Source organism: Cimex lectularius, unplaced genomic scaffold (genome assembly GCF_000648675.2).
Source record: "Cimex lectularius strain Harlan isolate CLEC.00 unplaced genomic scaffold, Clec_2.1 scaffold11, whole genome shotgun sequence".
Classification (NCBI taxonomy): Eukaryota; Metazoa; Arthropoda; class Insecta; order Hemiptera; family Cimicidae; genus Cimex; species Cimex lectularius.
Window position 1 is genome coordinate 929,711 of NW_019392673.1, and position 20,378 is coordinate 950,088.

The following is a 20,378-nucleotide window of genomic DNA, read 5'->3' on the forward strand; positions in this document are numbered from 1 at the left end:
GCGACAAAACAGGAAGGGACAGTCTTCAGTTGTCTGAGAATAGAGCAATGTAGGCTCACTTACAGATAACAAATGGCTATAGAATCGCTTGCTCTTTGTGAAATGTTTCAGGAATTAGTCAGAGTAAAGCAACAACAAACTGTGCTCAATTAGACCAGGATATAAAACACCTCTTGGCCAGTCAACTGTCAAAAATTCTTAGAGATAATTCCTCAATTATTGACAACCTGTTTGCCTTCCCACATCTTCTAAATTACTCCTCAAAATCAGGATCAGTATAGCCAACTGGGTATGGCACGGATTGAGCATCTAGGGGTGCAGTCATTGACAGCAGATGCACACCCCTTAAATGATTTGAATAATAACAATTAAGTGCAGATGTGATAATTTCTGGAGTAAAGGGGAGTGCTCAGAGGGTGCGTCCCCAGAGCTGCTCAGCCACCCTGTCATAAAGTTTATGAGATTATCACTGTTAAGGCAGACTATAACCTACAGAGGTAGATCACCTTTCTATCATTAAAAAATAAATTTCACTAAAAAAACATATACTTTTTACATAGCTCCAAACTAGACTAAAACAATATTTTACCCAAGACTATTTGTAATTTAGCGTTTTAGATTTAAAAAATATGTTATATAATTGTACTTCATGATGAACAATTATAATGAACTGAAAAAGTGTACATTAGTATTGCATCGAAAATACAAAAGTGAGTTCTTAATTAAGCGGACTGCTAACTGGAAGTAATTGTAGAAACAAAATTAAAATAACTTCTTATCTTTTAAGTACATTTTATTTTTAAGCTAAAAAATTTTCAAATATAAAAAAAATTAAAAATATTTTATTACAATTATAAATAGTTTTTCAATCATTGATGTCCATTCAGTGTGAAACATGTAAGGACAGATCCAACTAGGTGTAACGAACCCGAGACAAGTATTTGGCTAGGCTCATTGTTAGATTCAACTAGGGATATCGTCTCCGACAGACTTGATGAAACAGTGACACAATTTGGATCACAGCTGGCCATCTCAATCCATAATGCCTTGTAAGCTTCTAAGCGTTCTGTAGGCGAGGTCAATGAGGCATTTAAATCAAACAGATCTAAAACAATCAATAATGAATCAAATGTTTGCTATGCATTTAAAAATGTAAATGTAACTTTTACCCCTTGGTGATGTGTTCTGGCTTGTAGTGATGCTGTTAGGGGAAAAGAAAACTCTGTCGAATTTGCACTTTGTAAAAGGCTTAAGCAGAGTTGCTGGATCTCTGTTATGTGTAAGATTGAAAATGAAGATCTTTTTTGTTTGGCTGAAAAAGAATTGGATGAATTATTAAACTGCTTTGGATGTGTCTGATTTTATAATTTTGTATCCTCAATGGCTGTCTGTGTGTAATTTTGTACACTGAAACAGATTATCAAAATCTCAAACTTATTCCATAAACCAATTATAAAAACAAAACAAAGAGAGGCCACAATTGATAAAATTGTATGTACACATTGAAGATGACAAAACCTGCAATAATATACAAACCAGGATGATGGGATGAACTAGCTGTGATGACTATATTATCAAAAGCTAGGATTCTAGGAACTAATTCAACCACCCCAAAGAATATATATAAATCTTTTGCAATGTAAAGTAGAAAATTATTACCTTTGTGAAACCGAACAGTACCAGGAAGAACAAAACTCTACACTTTCTTTTGTGTGTGCTCCATCAAGATAGTAAACATGGAGACCTCTTTGAACTATTTGAAATCTCCCAGGAAAATCACATTGTGAAATGGCATTTTCTGATGCTTTGTCAATAGTCAATTCTGGCAGCCCATTACCTGTGGAAGAATGAGGAAAACTGAAAATCAGAATGTTGGTGGAACCTTGGCGATGCATTTCTACTTTTTTTATCATATAAAGTACAGACAAATAAAAGCAATTTGTGAAGAATGAAATAAAAACAAAATGGGTTTGTATTGTTAAACATGAATCTGAAGAAGATAAAAGTTTAATATTTTGCACTGAACGAAACCAATGAAAGTTGCATATATATGTATTAAGAAAAATGTTTATGGTTGTTTTTTCTAACTATTCCTACAACATTTACATATATCTATTAATTACAATTAAGCAAAACTGTTATAAAAGTGTCATGTACAATTATTTAATCCTTGTTTTGCATGAAGTACAGTTGTGTAATTATTAAGTATCAATACAATACATCTGTTAAGAGTCTGATGATCATCATTGGGTCGCTTACACACAACGGGTAAATGCTTCAAAATTTGACTCTTGAATTAGTTGACATTATACATATGATGTATGTTGATATTATACATAAATGTGTAACATAAACAATACTCAGGTCATTCTACCAGTTAAGAAATAGCACAAATACATAGAAATCAAATAATTACACAGAACCGCATAGAGAAAAAAAATTATGTGCTAAATTAAACTCTCTAACTTACAAGTTATGTTGTTTTTCATGTTTAGAAATGCAAACGCAAGCTGTACTGCTAAGGAAGCGTTGAGAACGTGGGCAGGGCCAAAGTGGTTTAAATTCCAGTTGTACTGGTCTACTTTTGGGACAAGTATCAACCTAGACTGTGAATTAATATATTAAGAAATAACAATACATAAAGGTGTATGTTTTATCTGTAATAATACAGTCATTTGTAAATATGATCTACCACGGCCAGAAGCCGATGAATAATGGAATACTAGAGAAATTTTCAAATAAGGTCATAAAAATGTGAAATCTGAAATGAAGGTTATTCAATGAGTAAACTGTAAATTTTAGAAGAGGGTAAAACAATAAAATTAATTAAAGTTATTGATGATAAGAGTGTTATAAATGTTGAATTTCTGTAAGATATTGTATAAGACTACAATGATAATTGAAATAAATATATTTATAACTTTAAGCTGTTATAAGAGCTGTATGATTATCTTAAAGATTTGGAATACTCATCAGATTACAAAATTAGAATGTACTATTAATCACAGCTTACCTATTTAAAAATTATTTAACTTCACTTCATTCGTGAAATATTTATACTGTATATGTATACGTACATTTCTTTCTTTAGCCCTTTCCTGGATTACTTTTAGAGCTAAAGGTTTATGATCATCTACTGTGAATACTCTGCATCCTTCTTTAATAATTCCAGCTTTTTGCCATGCAATCTGATCTAGTGAGGTACCAAGGATGGAAGTATGATCAAGACCGAGTGAAGTAATACCAACAATGGGAGTATGCCTGAAAATTTTTTAATAATATATAAAAGCAACATTAATAGGTGTTTCCCTTTAACTACCTACTGGAATATATTTGTACAGTCATACTCTCCACCAACGCCAACTTCAAAAATGGCGACATCGACGTTTTCTTTGAAAAAAACGTTGAATGCCATGACAGTTAAAAATTTAAAATATGAAGGCATATCATGTTCATTTTCCTGCAATTTATCAATACCAATAACAATGGTTGGAGAAGTTTTTATTTATTTATTTATTATTTTTTTTAGTTTACCTTGTTGTTGTCCAATGCACTGTATACCGACCAAAAATGGTTTGTGAATTCAGAATAAGTTAAAGGTACCCCATTTAAACTTATCCTCTCCTTCACGCTAATTAAATGCGGGGATGTGAATAAACCAGTTTTATAGCCATGAGCCCTAATTACAGATTCGCAAAGGTTGCATGTTGTACCTTTTCCCTTTGTCCCGGAAACATGTATCACAGGTATTTGCCTTTCGAATTTTTCCAAATCAACACCACTTCTACACACACAAAAATGATTACACATTAATAACAAAGTACTGTATTCCATTATTCAGGACAATACAAGATTTGAAAAGCCCATTTCCCTCCTTGGAGAAGGAAACACGAATGGCCTATCACCGAGGAATATAATTGTAGCATGATGTGTGCGTCTTGCCCTGAAGGGGGAAAAGGACCCAGGAAGAGTGTGAAAACTATTCGGCATAAATATGGCAAAAATCTCTTATCAAATGACAGAACATTATAGTTATTAAAAAACTGTAATATCAGCCAAACATATCTCCATCACTTAGAAGAAGTTGAGTTCTGGCAGAGAAACAGAATCTGAGAAATGGAATCTGGGCTATTTGTGTTACTTCCTCCCATCAGCTGTGACTGCCTTTCAAGTAAGTAAATTGATAATTAATTATTAATTAAATAATTTATATAAGAGTTCTGTTGAACAACTCTCTGCTACACCCCTAATTCTTACTATATTTGGACAAATTTTTATTTGCAATTTGTATTACTCCTATTTAAAATTATTTTTGTAAATCCCTTGCTCCCTTCCACTCCTTTTTATTTTATTTATCTAATTAATTAATTCTTTTTTTTTAGCACTGCAATTGATGTTTCAATAATGACAAATTGTAGTTATAAAAAAAGTTTATTTTGAAAACTGTTCAATAATTTAGAATTTTCTGGATGATTAACACAAATTCCTTGTTGATATTGGCTTGGCCAGAAAGTAATGATATTTTTCAATTATAATTAAATAATTCAATATTTACTTTTTTTTTGTCTGTCGCTTGTTTAATCCCTAAATTAGAAGGTTTTATTTCTCCTCAGTTTCTGTTTTTTACTTCTTTTGATGAGTCAAATAATTTAATAGGTAATCATGTCTGTAGATTAAATGCATTTAAGGTACTATTTAATTTATGAATTCCAAAAAGGGGACAATGCAATGCGGGCCATTTTGAAAATAAAATTTTTTATGCGGGCCGCACATTCAAATGTAACTTAAATAGTGCTTTTATATCATATACGAGTATAAATATTATTATGGGGAGTGTGGATTAAACTTGTGCAGTAAAATAGGTTTCCCACTATGCTTCTGTTAGCGCACATTTTTGTCACCGGCCACATTTCGGCACGCTCACGCTCAGTTTGTTGATTTTTCCTTATATTGGGCTTTGGCGGGCCGCGCAAAAAGTTGCAAAGGGCCGCATGCGGCCCGCGGGCCACAGGTTGCCGACCCCTGCTGTAAATGATTTAGAGAAGAAAAATTTTGTTCTTGAAGATGATGCTAGTGGACATCATTCTGAAGTTGATGACATTGAGGCAGAAGCTATAATTGAAGAAAATTTCTTTTTGGTGACCGAGAACTAGGAGAGATGTTAAATGTTTCCCATACAACCATTGAAACCACATCCAGACAGGTTTGTTCAAAAGTTTGATACATGGATCCCAAACGAATTCAGTGAAAGGAATTTGGTGGATTTCATCTCAATTTGCTCTTCATTCCCATGTTGTCACTCTTACGTTCCATTTCTTCTTAGATTGGTGACAGGAGAAAAATGGACCACATGCAACAGTCTGCAAAAAGCTTACTGCCAACTGGTCAATGGCCGCCTAGTTTTTCTGAAATAACAAATGTATGCTGTGCATTTGGTCCAGCCCCTTGCATTTTGAGCTTTTACCACCAGGACAGCTAACCCATTTAAACCTTCAAATGAAGCAAACAACAGTCTGCACTAGCTAACAAACAGAAAAGGTGTAGTTTTTCACCACAACAACACGCGCCCCATGTTGATTTGAAGACCAAACAATTATGAAAATTTTATCACACCAGCCATATTCTATGGACATTTCACGTTGTGATTACCAAATTTTTAAATGGCTAAAACTTTGAAAGTTTTGAAAATGTTCAAACGTTCTTGGACTCAAAAGTTGGACATTTTTATGCAAAAGGAATGAACATGCTATCTGAATGATATGCAAAAAATAATTGCAAACAATGGACAATACATCACCGAATAGTTAAAAATATGCCAGGAATAAAAAATAAAAATATATACTGTAAAAAATCATTATTTACTTGCCAACCCAATAATTATTTAGTATTACTCATTTTTTTGTCAACCTATGATGTTCCATTAATGATTAATGATTTTCATCTTACACTGTAAAAGGTTTTTTGCCCATTCAATTCTATAAAAAAATAAAAGAAAAGAAATATTACTGATAATGGAATAAAACTGTAATCATAATAATGAACAATCTAAACTCCAATATCTAATCATTCAAAGCAATTGAAGGTTACTCTAAAATGTAATGATGGTAATGATATAAATAAAAATATAGTAGACAAATTCAATTTCAACCAATGCAATGTGTGCTATATTTTACTAACTAAAATGTTGTAAAAAGAAAAATATAACATTTTTATCTATCTATCTACAGATAACAACATCAATATGCCGTCCATTTTTGAAATCAATTGAAATAAAGTTAACAGATTGTAGCAGATGGTAAATTGGAGATAATTTGTAGCACTTAATTTTTCAAAAATCCATTTTGCTGGCATGTACAACTGAGAAGGGGCTAACATTTCAATGTTAAACACGTAAATAGTAAAATTATATTGGCAGGAGTCAACAATTCTGGTGAGGTGTGTTGTATGTGGCCAAGCAGAAGGATTTCTGAACCATCTGCAGTTTCAAAAGACACCGACCATTTAAAGACAAGTTAAAACAAAGTTGTTGACTTTGATTTGTAAAGATCTTGCCAGTTTTAAATATATTTTCCAAAATCACCACTAAGTACAGTTAATTAAGGTTTTTAGTTGAGATAAAAAAACTCAATGGCACGAGGGGGATTCGAACCCACGATCTTCGGCTAGATACGCTGCAAGGTCACGATAACTCAAGGGGTAGAGCAGCGGCGTATCTAGCCAAGATCGTGGGTTCGAATCCCGCTCGTGCCATTGACTTTTTTATCTCAACTAAAAACCTTAATTAATTGTAATATATTAATTGGTCAAGCGGACCACGAAATTAGTGAACCTAAGTACAGTTTTTATTTTTTTTATAATTAATGTTTTTGAATAGGGGCGCTGACAATTGAGTCTTATCAGCCCCCACTGCACAATGAAGGCCGATAAGAGACTTGATATTCCGCCATCAGCCCTCTCACTTATTCATTCACAGACACACAACTATACTCATACACATATACATTATATGACGTACAATACATACATTATATATAATGGATCGAAGTCATGATAGCTCAAGTGGTTAGAGCAGCAGTGTATTTAGCCGAAGGCCGTGGGTTCGAATCCCCCTCGTGACACTAACTTTTTCATTTCAACAAAGAACTTACATACAAAGAATAATTAATTGACAGAAGTATTTGGTCAATCAGGCCACTAAATATAATCGATAATATATAATATTTTATGGAAACATCCCTACCAACCTCTATTAAAAATTCGAAGAGGGGTCTCAACAATCTATTCTTATGCTCAAGGATTGCCTTTATATTGGTTGCTATGCCTACTTGCTCCCTGTAAGGGTGACACGCTGAACAACTTTTCTCTATCAATCGGGTATGGCCTATCCTTCCTTCTGTTCAGACAATCAGTGAGCAATCTTGATATGCAAGAGCTTCTTAGACAATCCAGCCCAATGATGATCTTTAACCGGCATTAAAATGATTCTTTATTGTTGTTTTTACTGCTCGGACAGCCCAGAGCTCTCTGTAATTGGGTATAGTTAAAAAGAGGAAGTTACTTGACATCATTACTTAATTGAAAAATTTACTTAGAAACATCGCCAGGTCCATTTACATACACACCTTACAGCTTCACTTCTCATTCATTCTTAAAACCTTACATCTTTCAGATTCTAGACTTGTAAAAATAACAGCGTTAGAAATCATATGGTCGAAGACTTCCTGGTATGTACATTGGCTAAATCCTTCCATAAGTTCTCCCTAACAACCCCAACCCTTGAAACCTTGATAAATGACCAAATCTCTTTTCAGCTTTGATGTCTGCAATAAAAGAGCATCATAGAATGGAATGCATACGCCGTACTCAATCCTCAGATAATTTCTTGTTGTTTAAAGACCTATCACATTCATGTGGTTTATTTAATTTAAAAGAACAAAATTTTATCGGCCTTAATTGGAGTTGTATTGACTTCTAAAACTTCATTGTGAGATTCTCCATTGAACTCTGCTCTTTGGATGAGAGGGAGGAATGGGATCTGTTCTCTTTGCAACTCGCAGTCAACTGAGTCAGTCCTTCACTTCCTAGCTGAATGTTCGATTTTAGGAGAGATTCGTCTATTACACCTCGTTTCATTCACTCTCTCAAGGGTCCAAACCATTGAGCTGTTGAATGGTTCAGATCCCCAGGCTCTCATACATATACTCGAAGTATTGTATAGTGCTTGGTCAACTGGCTTTGGTTAGTCTGATACTAATGCATTTGAGTATCCAAGATCATTCAGAAAAGGCCCATGATGGATGGACGTATATATGTGTGTATACATAAAAATTTATGTAGTGTGTGTGTGTGCTGAAAATATTTGATATCTTAAATTATAAAAATTATAAAATATAAAAATTACCTCTTTAAATACTTGTGGGTTAACGCAATATTGTTACTTTGTGAATTACTTCCAGCGTTGGCAGCTTTTATAAGAACACTCAGATTAGACTGCAATCCATTGAGGGCTTTTATTGTATCCTGAAATTGTTTCAATTCTGTCATATTTTGAAAAGGAGGAAACAACATAGATATGCGACTATTTTGAACGTTTCTCAACATAAAACCGCCTCCGACTCTCATTGTATACAAGTGGAAAAAAAAACAGTAGACACAGATTCGAGCAAGGATGGCATTATGGATTATCAGCTAAACAATAAAGACTGACACCACCATAGCGCGATAAATTGTGATAAACGAGTCAAAAAGTGAATAAAAAATATATAAATTATGGAATGGGGGGATACTTACGTCATATGCAGATAAATCTTTAGAGATAGGCTGTCTGGTTAACGTTTTCAACACATTTTGAGTTAGTTTGAACATATCAGCATCTCTGACATGGGAAACCCGAAGATCAGCTCCAGCTGAAACGCACGTGCTTGTTGGAAAAGTAAACAAATCCTTTCCCTCCATCTACACTTTCAAACATAATTAATAGACTTATACGCAATTATATGAACATTACAAACGAAACGTTTTTCTTTTTAATCAATGTAAATATATCGTACATACTTTAAAAACTTCAAAGCGAGGGATAATCAATTTGTTAGTCAAACTGTGGCGTGATAATTCATGCAAGAAATAATTATTATGTCCTTCAAGTCCTAAGTCGTTTGGTCACTTTTTGAATATTTAATAGGCTTGTTCAATCCCATTAAAAATAATAAAAGGGATCTTGATAAAGTGTGGAGTCAGAAGTTAAGAGGGAATGAATATTGTTGATATTCGAAATTGTTTACTCAATGCATAATCTTATTATATCATTATTTTTTGTAAACAATCTTCCCATATTTTTGTCCGGCTTTGAAGAATAAACAAACGATGCTTTTAAACTATGGGGGTGCCCTGACAGAATTTTAAAACTTTCTGTAATTGATTGGCTGTTTGTTCCTCTTTCTTGGACTCTCAAAAAATGATCAATTATTCCAAATATAATAGAAGGCAAAAAAAGTTAGGATTGTTTTGATTTAATAGTTTATAATTATAAAAATTAAACATTATGTTCATTCATTCGACCAGAATATTGGTAGAATTTCGAACTGGGTTTTGACAAATTTCTCAAGTTAAATGAAATATTCAACGACAGAAAAATAATTATCTTTTCCAACAGCTTGAAAAATATGTTAATCCAAAGTTAATAAAATCGCCAAATTCTGAACGTTTTTCTTTTATTATTAAATCGGAGACTTGAGTAAATTTTTTCCTTGTAAATTAATAAGTTGTCGTACTTGAGAGTTGTAGAAACGGGGAGGCTCCTCAACTAAAATGGCTGTTTAGAGAAATGAAGTGTGGAATTGGTGTTTTGAGACGGATCTCGTAGTCGTACCCGTGTGGCTTATACGTAGCGCAGACATGATACCTTAACCGTTATGGACAATAATATGACAATAAATGATTGTAAGTCCAGTGATTTAGATTTATACGAGAAAGGGCATGGTGGTGTTACCTGGATAACGGACGATGAGAACGACGATAACGATATCATGTTCTTCCACAAAGTGGACTCGAACGAAATCATATACCAAACGAAGAAAAAAAGGTGTAAAATGATAGGAAAATATGTTATGGGAGATTTGCTCGGCGAGGGCAGCTACGGGAAAGTGAAAGAGATGCTCGACTCGGAAACCCTGTGCAGGAGGGCGGTGAAAATCCTTAAAAAAAAAAAGCTCAGACGGATACCCAACGGTGAACAAAATGTACAGAGGTCTGTATAAACGTCGTTCTTAGAATATTGCTCTTAGATGTACATATATGACCAAGAATATAACAAACAAAAGATCTTTATAGAAACTCTCATAAACTTACCTCCCCATGAAACACAGTTGATTTTTGTTGTGCTACTTGTTCGACCTAACTTCTTACACTTGTTCGACCCAGTAATCCTTAAAAACAGAAAACTTAAAACATGATGTGTCAGTTTGTAACCAACCATATAAAATTTCCCTTAGTGTGTATAAAATTGACTCATTTTTGTTAAAAATTCAAGCTTTATTTTTTCACAAACATCTTCAATCTACGTTAGGCGATGTTTTATGCAATAAACATTTAAAAGTAAGACTTCCTCTTGAGGTCGGCTTATCCTCACTGTCTTACTGTCATCCTTTCAGCTAACACAGAACCAGTGGCCTTCAGTAACCACCAGGACCATATCTTTTGTTTGGAAGATTGGTTCAAGAACATCTCAAAACTCAATGAAACCAAATAGTAGGAGGAAATAACCTTTACCCTCTGCTGTATCACCTCTCTACTACAATTCTGTTCCTTTCCCAGCAATGTCGTCCTATATTTGGGACTTTACACTGACAAAATACTTACTTGGAACCGCTACACTCGAATCAAAAGAATGGTAACTATATAAAGACTATATAAACTACACAAAAGACTTCATTGTCAACAGATCAAAATTCTCATTAGAAAACAAATGACTCATCTACATATCGTTACTACACCCAATCTGGAAGGGCATCAGTGTCCACAACGGTTTAGGCTGCACATCAGTGTAGGTAAAGATCCTGGGTTTAAATCCAGTAGCCCTGTATTCAAATTATTTATTTGTACCTGACACACTTACAAATGTTGTTTTTTTTTTAATTTTTTTTTTAACACAGGAACCCTGAGGTTGATATGACCTCTGCTGTTGCAACACACACAAAAAAAAAAGTACAGAATTGAACTTTGGGGTTTAACTAAGTATTCCAACCTACAAAGAATCCAATAAATATTCTTCAAACCATTGTCCACTGGAAAACACAACTCATATACATATCATTATTACAACCAATCTAAATGAAGTCACTCCAGTCAAAAATCTTTTGAACTATCGCCCAAGCTCCCTACTTCATATCGAACCATGCAATCCACACATACCTTTAAATCCCATTTATCCTCAAAATCTGAAGGAAGTCCATTCAGACGCTTCCATAAAGTCCTCAAGCCTCATCCCACCTAGTCAACACGAAGCCCCAGAAATCCTCTAAGACACCTAAAGCACCAATACCTCGCAATTTCCTCCCTAGTGATGAAAGTGAATAGTGCTATAGTAGGAGTGTAATAAATGGATTACTTCTCCACTGTAATATTGTTATATTACAAAATTTATGAAGGTGACTAAGTTGCTTACATGTGCTGTAACATAATTCTAAATTTTTTTAAAAATTCTCAGCGTCTGCTTATCCTTGATTTGAGGCAGGCAGATGCTATCGGCCATAATCATTAGATAGTTTGCTTTTCTGTTTAGTTGTCTTTTTTTATACAGTCATCATAAAATGTGAAAGAAGCTTGAGGCTTTGTACGTCTTAGATGGATTTAACCCATTACAGACCAAAACAGGGAGTAGAGGCAGACCAAAATGACAGGAAATGACCAAGCTACTTTTAAGAGTTCCAAGGTTCCAAATTATTCTGCTGGGGACCTTTTTCGAGTGTTTGACTAATAAGCATTGTCTAGGGTAAAAAAGGGGAGTTCCAAAGAGTCATTGTTGTAAAACAACAGGTACCATAATATTTTAGTAAAATACAATCGAACTTCCCCAAACAGACACATCCAATAACCAGACATTTCTCTGTGACCCAATTTTATTACCCTGCATTATTCCGATTACTTTACTAAGAAAAGTAATTCTAATGAACAGACCTAAGTTCATAGATTTTTCAACGAAAAAGTTTCTAATAAGCCGATAGAAAAAAGAAAAACAACTCAGGATTCCACCAAATGACATATGACTTTTGACATATTATTTGCAAACAGTAGTGTTTCAGAAATTCTTACACCCCACACAACCTTCTCTAACGTCTTTGGTGCTTCCTGTTAGGTCTGTTTATTTAGTCAGTTCTCAGATTGTTATGTGACAAACCAATTCAGTGATGAGTGGAAAAAAAAAATTCTTTCTATCAGAGAAAAGTTCGGAAGTCATGCAAGTCAACAAGAAAGAGAAAATTAGTATTCATTTAATTAGTAATATTAGAGTATATACATACATTCATGTAGGGCTTTTTAAGAATTGTAGTATTTTTTTTTTAAATCTTTATTTTCTTGCCTTGATATTGATTTCTTTCGCCTCCCCTCTTTATTCTTGTTCTCTAAAATTACAAATTAGCATATGTTTTATAGTTATAATGTAATTTTAGAGAGTAAGAGTGAAGAAAAGATAAACAATAAGTAAAGAAAATAGCACATTAAATTCAAATTGTGTACAAACGACAGCGAGCCAAATAATGAGGCTTCAGTTTGTGATCTACACTTTTCCTGAAACTGGATATCACTGTTTTGCAATTAATCTGTCATTTTGGCTCAGTTATTCTACCACAACTGTATTCCTTGAGAAAATTAAGAATGTTTATTATTGATATTCTCAGTCCTGGTAATATCGAAGTGGTTACTTTATTTAAGTGTTGTTGTTCAAAGTAATCTTTCATAAATAAGTACAGTAAATACAATTCCGTGAACTCATGAGTCGCATTTTGATCATATCAACTATAAGCCAACTCCTAAGAGTACAGTTTTTAATTCACTTTTTTCTTGAGGCAGAAAATGACTGTTTTGTGATTCATCCGTCTTGCTTAATAATTAATTGATTTGCTTTGGTGGTTAAATTAGCACAATTCTGACTTTCTTTTTTGATTGCCTTACACTGCCACACCTGTCAGGCATCACTTGTTGAGGCTTTTGTCGAACAAGAATAATTTGCTAACTCGTCAATTCATCAATTGAAATGCTTACTCATGGAATTTGACAATTCTTCCTCAGTGGAATGTAACACTGATTATCTTGGTCAGCCCAATCTTGCTGGTTTAGTCATTCTGCCATCTTTAGATAAACAAAACCATCTGGAATAGTAGACTAAGATAATCGGAAATGATAAAGCTACAAGTTCATGTCTCACTGGTTCATGGTATGGTCTTATTGAAAAAGTAAATTCTGCTGTTACTCCCCAAGCTTTCGACCTATTTTAACTCTCAATTCTAATCCTTCAGCCCTTGGCATGTTGGGACTGAGTCAGTCCTCAAAGAAAAACTTATGTCAATTTGTAGACATATTTAAGATTGTTTTGCCCTGATGATGACCTTAAAATAGATGGAAATTGGCAGTAACAACTGAATTTGCTTTTTCAAGACCATACCATGATCCAGAGAATTCATGAGTCTTTCACAAACTAAAAACAAAGAAAACATGATGTTCAAGTGAAATATCTTTCTGAAAAACACGTTCATAGTTAAAATAATTATTATTCGGAGATCGTGAGATGCAGTCTGGTGTGGGTGGCGTAGGCTTAGAAAAACATTTTCTTTAACATGCCAACGTTTCGATCTTTATTGAGATCATCTTCAGGGCCTGGGATTTATAAACATTGTTTACATCATACAAACAATTTTAGATTCAATTAAAGTATTTGTAATAATAATTTAAAAAAATTCTTCATCCACCAGCATCCAATAAAAAGAACTATTCACATTTTTTTTAAAAACGTTCACAATTTTTTCAAAGAGCAAATGTTTGAGCTTGTGTGCTAAGCCAAAATATTTTATGCCCTATTTTTATCCGTTTGACAAATTGGTGGTATTTGGAGCTCTTACAAGTATATTATTATTGTGTATGCGTTTCATATTTTCTTTCAAATATTCATAATGTTATATATCATTGGACATGAAGGATTGTTATATATTTATATTTTTAATTTAACATGTGTGGTGATTAATTTAACAGTGAAGATTAATAATAGATGATTTTTCTTGGCTTTCAGGGAAATCCAATTATTAAGAATGTTGAAACACAAAAATGTGATAGAACTTGTTGATGTACTTTACAATAACGAAAAAGAAAAAATGTATCTCATTATGGAATACTGTGTTGGAGGGTTGCAAGACATGCTCGAGAGTACACCACAGAAGAAATTTCCATTATGGCAAGCCCATTGGTAAGAAAAAAATGTTTAAATCAATTTTCTTGAATTGTTTTTAGCAGACGTAACATTTTAGGTACTTTTGTCAGTTAATCAATGGCCTGGATTATCTTCATAGTAATGGGATAATTCATAAAGACATAAAACCCGGCAATCTTTTGCTCACACTAGATGAAACTCTTAAAATATCAGATTTAGGAGTGGCAGAGGTATGTAATAAAAATTTTAAGGTTGTGATTAAAATTCAATATATTATATGATTATAAATCAGAAGATTGGTGTAAAATTAAAACCATGTCGTCTCCGTACTTGAAAGATTTAAAATTATGCAAGAATTGGTGAGTAACCCGTTTGGGCTGGTGTTGATAAGCCATTGTGCCTAAAAAATCCATTATAATAAAAAGTTTTACACCCAACAGAACGCTTGGCTTTAATTTTCCACAAACCTTCTAGATTATAAAACTGGAAGTTATGATTAATGAATATACAGTGAAACTTCCCTTAACAGACACCTCTAGAAAGTAAACACTTCCCTTGAACAGACATTCTGATTTCTTGGTGTCATTCCACTTGTTTATTCTCACTAAAATCTTTCATAAAGAGGACACTACCACAGTCAGCTTTTTCTACTATGATTACAATTCTCCCAAAGCAGACAGCAGCCTCCAGAAAATGAATGTTTTCTGAGAAATACCATTTCCTGTTTGTTTTGTTTGTCTTTGTGCGAGACTTGGCTGCGATGATTTTCATTGGAAAGACCAGGCAAGTGAAATTCTAAAGAATAAAAACAAACTTTTAGATAAATTGTACATATGTGGAAATGACATCCCACGGTTTTTTTTTTTTTTTTTTTCTAAAAGTCTATTTTGGCCTTAGACCAAGACGTATGTGAATGGTTTTGTATTGCTCGGGCTTTTAAAATATCACAGTTTGGTCTTCTTAAATGAGAAAAGGCCTTATTATTGGCAAACATTTAGGGCAAATGGCTTTAAAGCATCTTCAGGTTGGCTCACAAATTTAGAACATGGCATACTTTTAAGACCATTAATGGAGCAAAGGACCGAGGCTGATAAAACAGGATGGAAAAGCATAAGCAATATTGTGCCGATTTTGAAACCAAAAACATTTTAATTGCAATGAGATTTAATTTTTAGAGCACTTACGGATAATACTATGCAGTTAAAAAATTAGCCTTAGAGAGGAAATGTTTCAAAGAGTGTTTAACTTTGCTCTTATCAAAAGTTTACTCAGTGAATTTGAAAAACCCTTTGGCCATAGAAAAGTCTAATATCCTCGGTGTTTCGAGATATTTTGCAATCCCTAATGTGACCCATATTGTAATACTTAACATTTCGTTCACTGTTATCCCCAAAGTGGATACCTCTATATAGAGAACAATTTTCAATCCCTAAGAGTGTCTGTTACAGGGAAGTTTCACTGTTATAAGAAATTATAAATTTGTTTTAAAGAGTACTTAGCTATATTTATCTGTTGTATTAGTATATTACATGAGATTAACTTTTCTGAGTTTTATTTGGATTAAGGATGAATGGTGGTTGTAGTGAAAATCTGACAGTATAGATTCTTTTGTTATTCTAGATTAATTTTTTAGGCTTTGGATAGGTTTGCACCAGATGACACGTGTTTCACTAGCCAAGGCTCTCCAGTATTTCAACCACCAGAAATAGCCAATGGATTAGAAAAATTTTCTGGTTTTAAAGTAGATATTTGGAGTAGTGGAGTGACTTTGTAAGATAATTATTGTAAATCTTAAACTTCATTTGTGTATTAATTACTTTAAATTTTATAGGTACAATTTAACAACTGGTAAATATCCATTTGAAGGTGATAATATTTTTCGACTTTTTGAATGCATCGGTCAAGGAGATTTCGTCATCCCGAAAGAGTTGGATGATGAATCGCTCAAGGGTCTTTTATCTGGTATGCTTGCCAAAGATCCGAAGGACCGCTTCAGTTTACAACAAATATTTAATCACCCGTAAGCTAAATGAAAGTGTAATTTCACTTAAAATTTTGTTTTTACCTTACATTTTTATTTGTTCTAGGTGGGTTATTAAAAAGCACACAAAAAGAGAGGCTGAAAGAGTCCCAATCCCTCCCTTGAGGGGAGATGTTTACCATACAATGACAGTGTTACCTTATTTGATGGAAAGCCATTATGGTGATCCAGCTGCATCCTCGCAGTACATCACCGAGAGACAGCTTGAAGGTATTCTTCAAGTTATTCCCCTCAATTCATTTTAACAAAAAATATATAAATAATTAACACAATTAAATATGTTGACAATACAAGTTTTATTTTGTTTCTAATTTTTATGTTGTAAAGATAAAATAAGCTGCTAGTAATTATGATTATTTTTAAATAAATTAAAAATAGATAAAATTATTATTTAAAATATATCTATTCAACAAAAAACACATTAACAATTTGTGTTATAATATCAATTAAAAACAGTCTAAAACATTTTCCACAAGTAATTTTAATGGTCAAATTACAATTTTAAATCATTCATAGGCAGATTTATAAAAACGATAGTATTGCTTTTTTGGTATATTATTTTAAACTTTTAACTTACATGCTTAGCTTATTTATGACCTTGTAATATAAACCATAATTAATTATCAAATGATTCTATTGTTTTTAAATGTTGTGCAGAAGAGCGTATTGTTGCTGAGCAGGAAGCGTGTGTAAACAACAAGGGCTCCAGTCAGAAAAAGGGTTGGAAAAGTAGGCCGACGTCTTGTCTTAGTATGAGGAAATTCGCTTCCTGTAACCCTTCGTGACCTATCACATCTAGTCTTTACATCTACTTCTCAACACACACACACACACACACTCACACACAAAATCGAAAACACGTACACATACACATTGTAAATTTGTTTTCACTCATGGACAATGTACATAGTGAACAGGAGAGAGATAAAAGAAAGTCAATATGAATGAGTGCCTCAATTAATTTCTATATAATATTTCACTCAAATCTACTGAACGGGTTAATACTATCAAAGCTTTTCCCTTGATTAATTATCATTAATGATAATTGATCAATAAGCAGGCAATTAGTTTATCATTATATATTTGTCTTTGGCTAAAATTTAAGTGTTTTCTTAGTTTTAGAAACCTAGATTGACACGTTTTTTTATAAATATTCTTCACGATAGTATTAGTTAATTATTTTTAATTGTAGAACTATATTCAATAAGATTCTCTCTTAGTTTGGATTGACTAAAAAAAATTCAAACTCTTTTATCTATGTAATACATAGACTGACTAAATCAACATCATTCGAGTGATAACTCAATTTATTAGGGTAGATTTGTTGCCTTTGAGATAATTAATTGCCAAATTCAAAACAAACGCCCAACTGAAAATATTTCATGCTCATATCTCTTTGGCAAAAAGTGAGGACTAAAGTTTTTCAGTTATTTTTGTTGTTGTATATATTGTATTATTCTGATATATTAGTTGTAGGATAATTTTTCCCAGAAGTGAATATCTAATTTGAGAAAGGATACATTTAAAGTCTGAGTTATTTCAGGTTTATATGGAGTGAAATATTAAAAAAAATACATGTACAATAATTTAAGAAAAAGAGTATTTTTTACTCATTGATGTTGCCCCGTACATTCACATTGGCTACAATTAAATTATGACCTTTTTTATTTATAAATAAATTAGAATCTCAATAATCTGATTTGTTTGGTTGCAAAATTGTCGAATTGGCAAAAAATTTCCTTTTTTTTTCTCTTTCCACACTACAAAAACTTTGGAAAAAAAAACGTGTAGATATGTCCATTTGAAACAAACATATTTATGATGATCTCCTACTTTGCCTGCATCATAAAGTCTGGTGAGGTTTAAAGTTTATTTATTTACATTTGCCAATATTTTAATTATGTTTTACTTTTAACACAATGTTACAAGTATTAGTGCTTTCAAAACAATAGTCCTGATTTTGATAGTCTCCAGAAAAAGAAAAGCTCCTCATGTTAATTCAATTTTAAAAAAAATAATAATAATGAAAATGGGTGAATTTCGAATAATAAAAATTCTACTGTAATTTGTATTTCAATATTTTCAAATTGCGCGCATTGATGTTTACTAAACCATTATATAATGAAGGTTGTTTTTGTTTTGTTTTTTCATTTGTTTAAAATAAATAAAGTATATATTTTTATTGTTTTTATATTATTCCATTCTTACGCTGAGAATTTGCCGGCTTCGCTCCATGGAGATGGGCGGGGCTACTTAATGTAATATTAAATTAAAATTGGCGCCCCGCTGTTTAATATGACATGGAAACAGAGAACCGTAAAAAAAATAAATCCAAGAAAATTCAATAAAAGTAAAATTAACTAAGAAAAAAAAAGAACACAATATTTACATAAGGAAACAGAAAAAAAAACAACATACAAAGGAAACTAAAATATTAAACATAGATCAATCTTAATTCTCTTCCGGTAACATTTTAACAAACTTACACACTAAATGAACCTAAATTATCTTAAAATCTAAATAAACATAACTCAAAAACTAAACTTTCCTGGGAACCAGTGTCCAGATATGAGGGTTGAAAATCCCTGCTTCCAGGAAAATGTGGAACTCCTTCTCTGAAGTTGAGTGGGTCCGCTGTTGCCTTCGTTGAGCAAGGAATTGATGATTTCCTATGATCCGGCCAGACTGTAGGGATTTCCGTCTCGACGCACACTGTCCTCTCTTTGACTCACTCCTCTCTTCCTCTAAGCCTATCCTAGGCCGTCTTAATTTTGATTGACCCACTGCCAACTTTCGTTTAGGAGGCATTATAATTTAGGAGGCATCCCCGGTTAAATAATAATAATGCATACATACTCTGTTACGAACGTAACAACATACATGTATTTAGTAGTCTTAATTGACTGTGTTAATTATTTAAATTAATTGCCCTTTTTAACTAAGGCCTTGGTTGAGATGAAAAAGCGAGTGTCAGGAGCAGCATATTGAACCGAAGGTCATGGGTTTGAATCCCTCATGTGACACTAGCTTTTTCATCTCAACCAAGACCTTAAATAAAAATTATAATTAATTTAAATTGTTTTTATATTTTTATTTTGCTAAACTACCTAGGAATCCGTACATAGTGTATTTTACATTAGTTAAAGTTATTACTTAGACTTCAATCATTAGAGGGGTTGATGTAGTGATTTCTTCTTTCTTTCGTGATACAATTTTTTCATTATCCATTTCCTATTAGGCCTAATTAACTCAGACTCATATAGTTTATTAAACTATCCACATTAAAATGCCATTTTTGTAACAATTGTTGTGTTATAATGTATGTATGAAGTGATATCAAAGACCTAAATGGTTTATTTTTGTACATTTATCGCATTATATTTTATTGTTGCGTAGGTGCCATCATTTTATTTTAATACACCTGTATAAAGAAATTTGTTATTTGTTTATGGTTACAAAAAATTAATAATATATATGTATATATAAAGTATAAGATATGTGTATAGTGATGAAAACGTTATATAGTTACCTTATTTTAATTGTATCGATGTAAGCAATTTGTGCAACAAAAGTTTCTATTCACTGGATGATTTTATCCTTGGTGTTACAGTGTGTTCTCCTTCCGAACACGATAAGATGCATAGAATTTTTTCTAATCTGTATACATATTGTCAGTCAATAAAGTATTTTTGTCAAAATGTATTATTTTATACAGCCCAGTAAATCCTTTTAATTACTCAAGTTCCCATTGCCGAATTGCGTTACAGCCAAAGAAGCTCAAAAAGAAAAAATTAAATGCAAGGAAGTAAAATAATTTATTTTGTTATTATGCTTGATCCATCTTAGCCAATAAAACATACAATTTACACTTAATAGGACTATGTTGACCTGTATCTGGTTGTAATTGTTTTTTTTCCC

General features: G+C 32.7%; 2 protein-coding genes across 2 annotated transcripts; one reads left to right on the forward strand and one right to left on the reverse strand.

The window, feature by feature from the left end:
• Window positions 1-800: 800 nt before the first annotated feature.
• Window positions 801-9,151, reverse strand: LOC106669397 (folylpolyglutamate synthase, mitochondrial-like). The gene is made up of 10 exons (XM_014398857.2): window positions 9,055-9,151; window positions 8,791-8,955; window positions 8,402-8,520; window positions 3,535-3,784; window positions 3,324-3,460; window positions 3,078-3,261; window positions 2,471-2,606; window positions 1,660-1,837; window positions 1,170-1,312; window positions 801-1,105 (listed from the first exon to the last, which is right to left on the reverse strand). Exons 2-10 carry the CDS (start codon window positions 8,953-8,955, stop codon window positions 870-872), a joined length of 1,548 nt encoding a protein of 515 aa, XP_014254343.1. The 5' UTR covers window positions 9,055-9,151; the 3' UTR covers window positions 801-869.
• A 502-nt stretch (window positions 9,152-9,653) lies between these two features.
• LOC106669396 (serine/threonine-protein kinase STK11) lies at window positions 9,654-18,965 on the forward strand. Its single transcript, XM_014398855.2, has 7 exons — window positions 9,654-10,246; window positions 14,282-14,455; window positions 14,517-14,649; window positions 16,053-16,189; window positions 16,251-16,439; window positions 16,507-16,670; window positions 17,118-18,965. The coding sequence occupies exons 1-7, from the start codon at window positions 9,912-9,914 to the stop codon at window positions 17,243-17,245; spliced, it is 1,260 nt and encodes a 419-aa protein (XP_014254341.1). The 5' UTR covers window positions 9,654-9,911; the 3' UTR covers window positions 17,246-18,965.
• The last annotated feature ends 1,413 nt before the right edge of the window (window positions 18,966-20,378 follow it).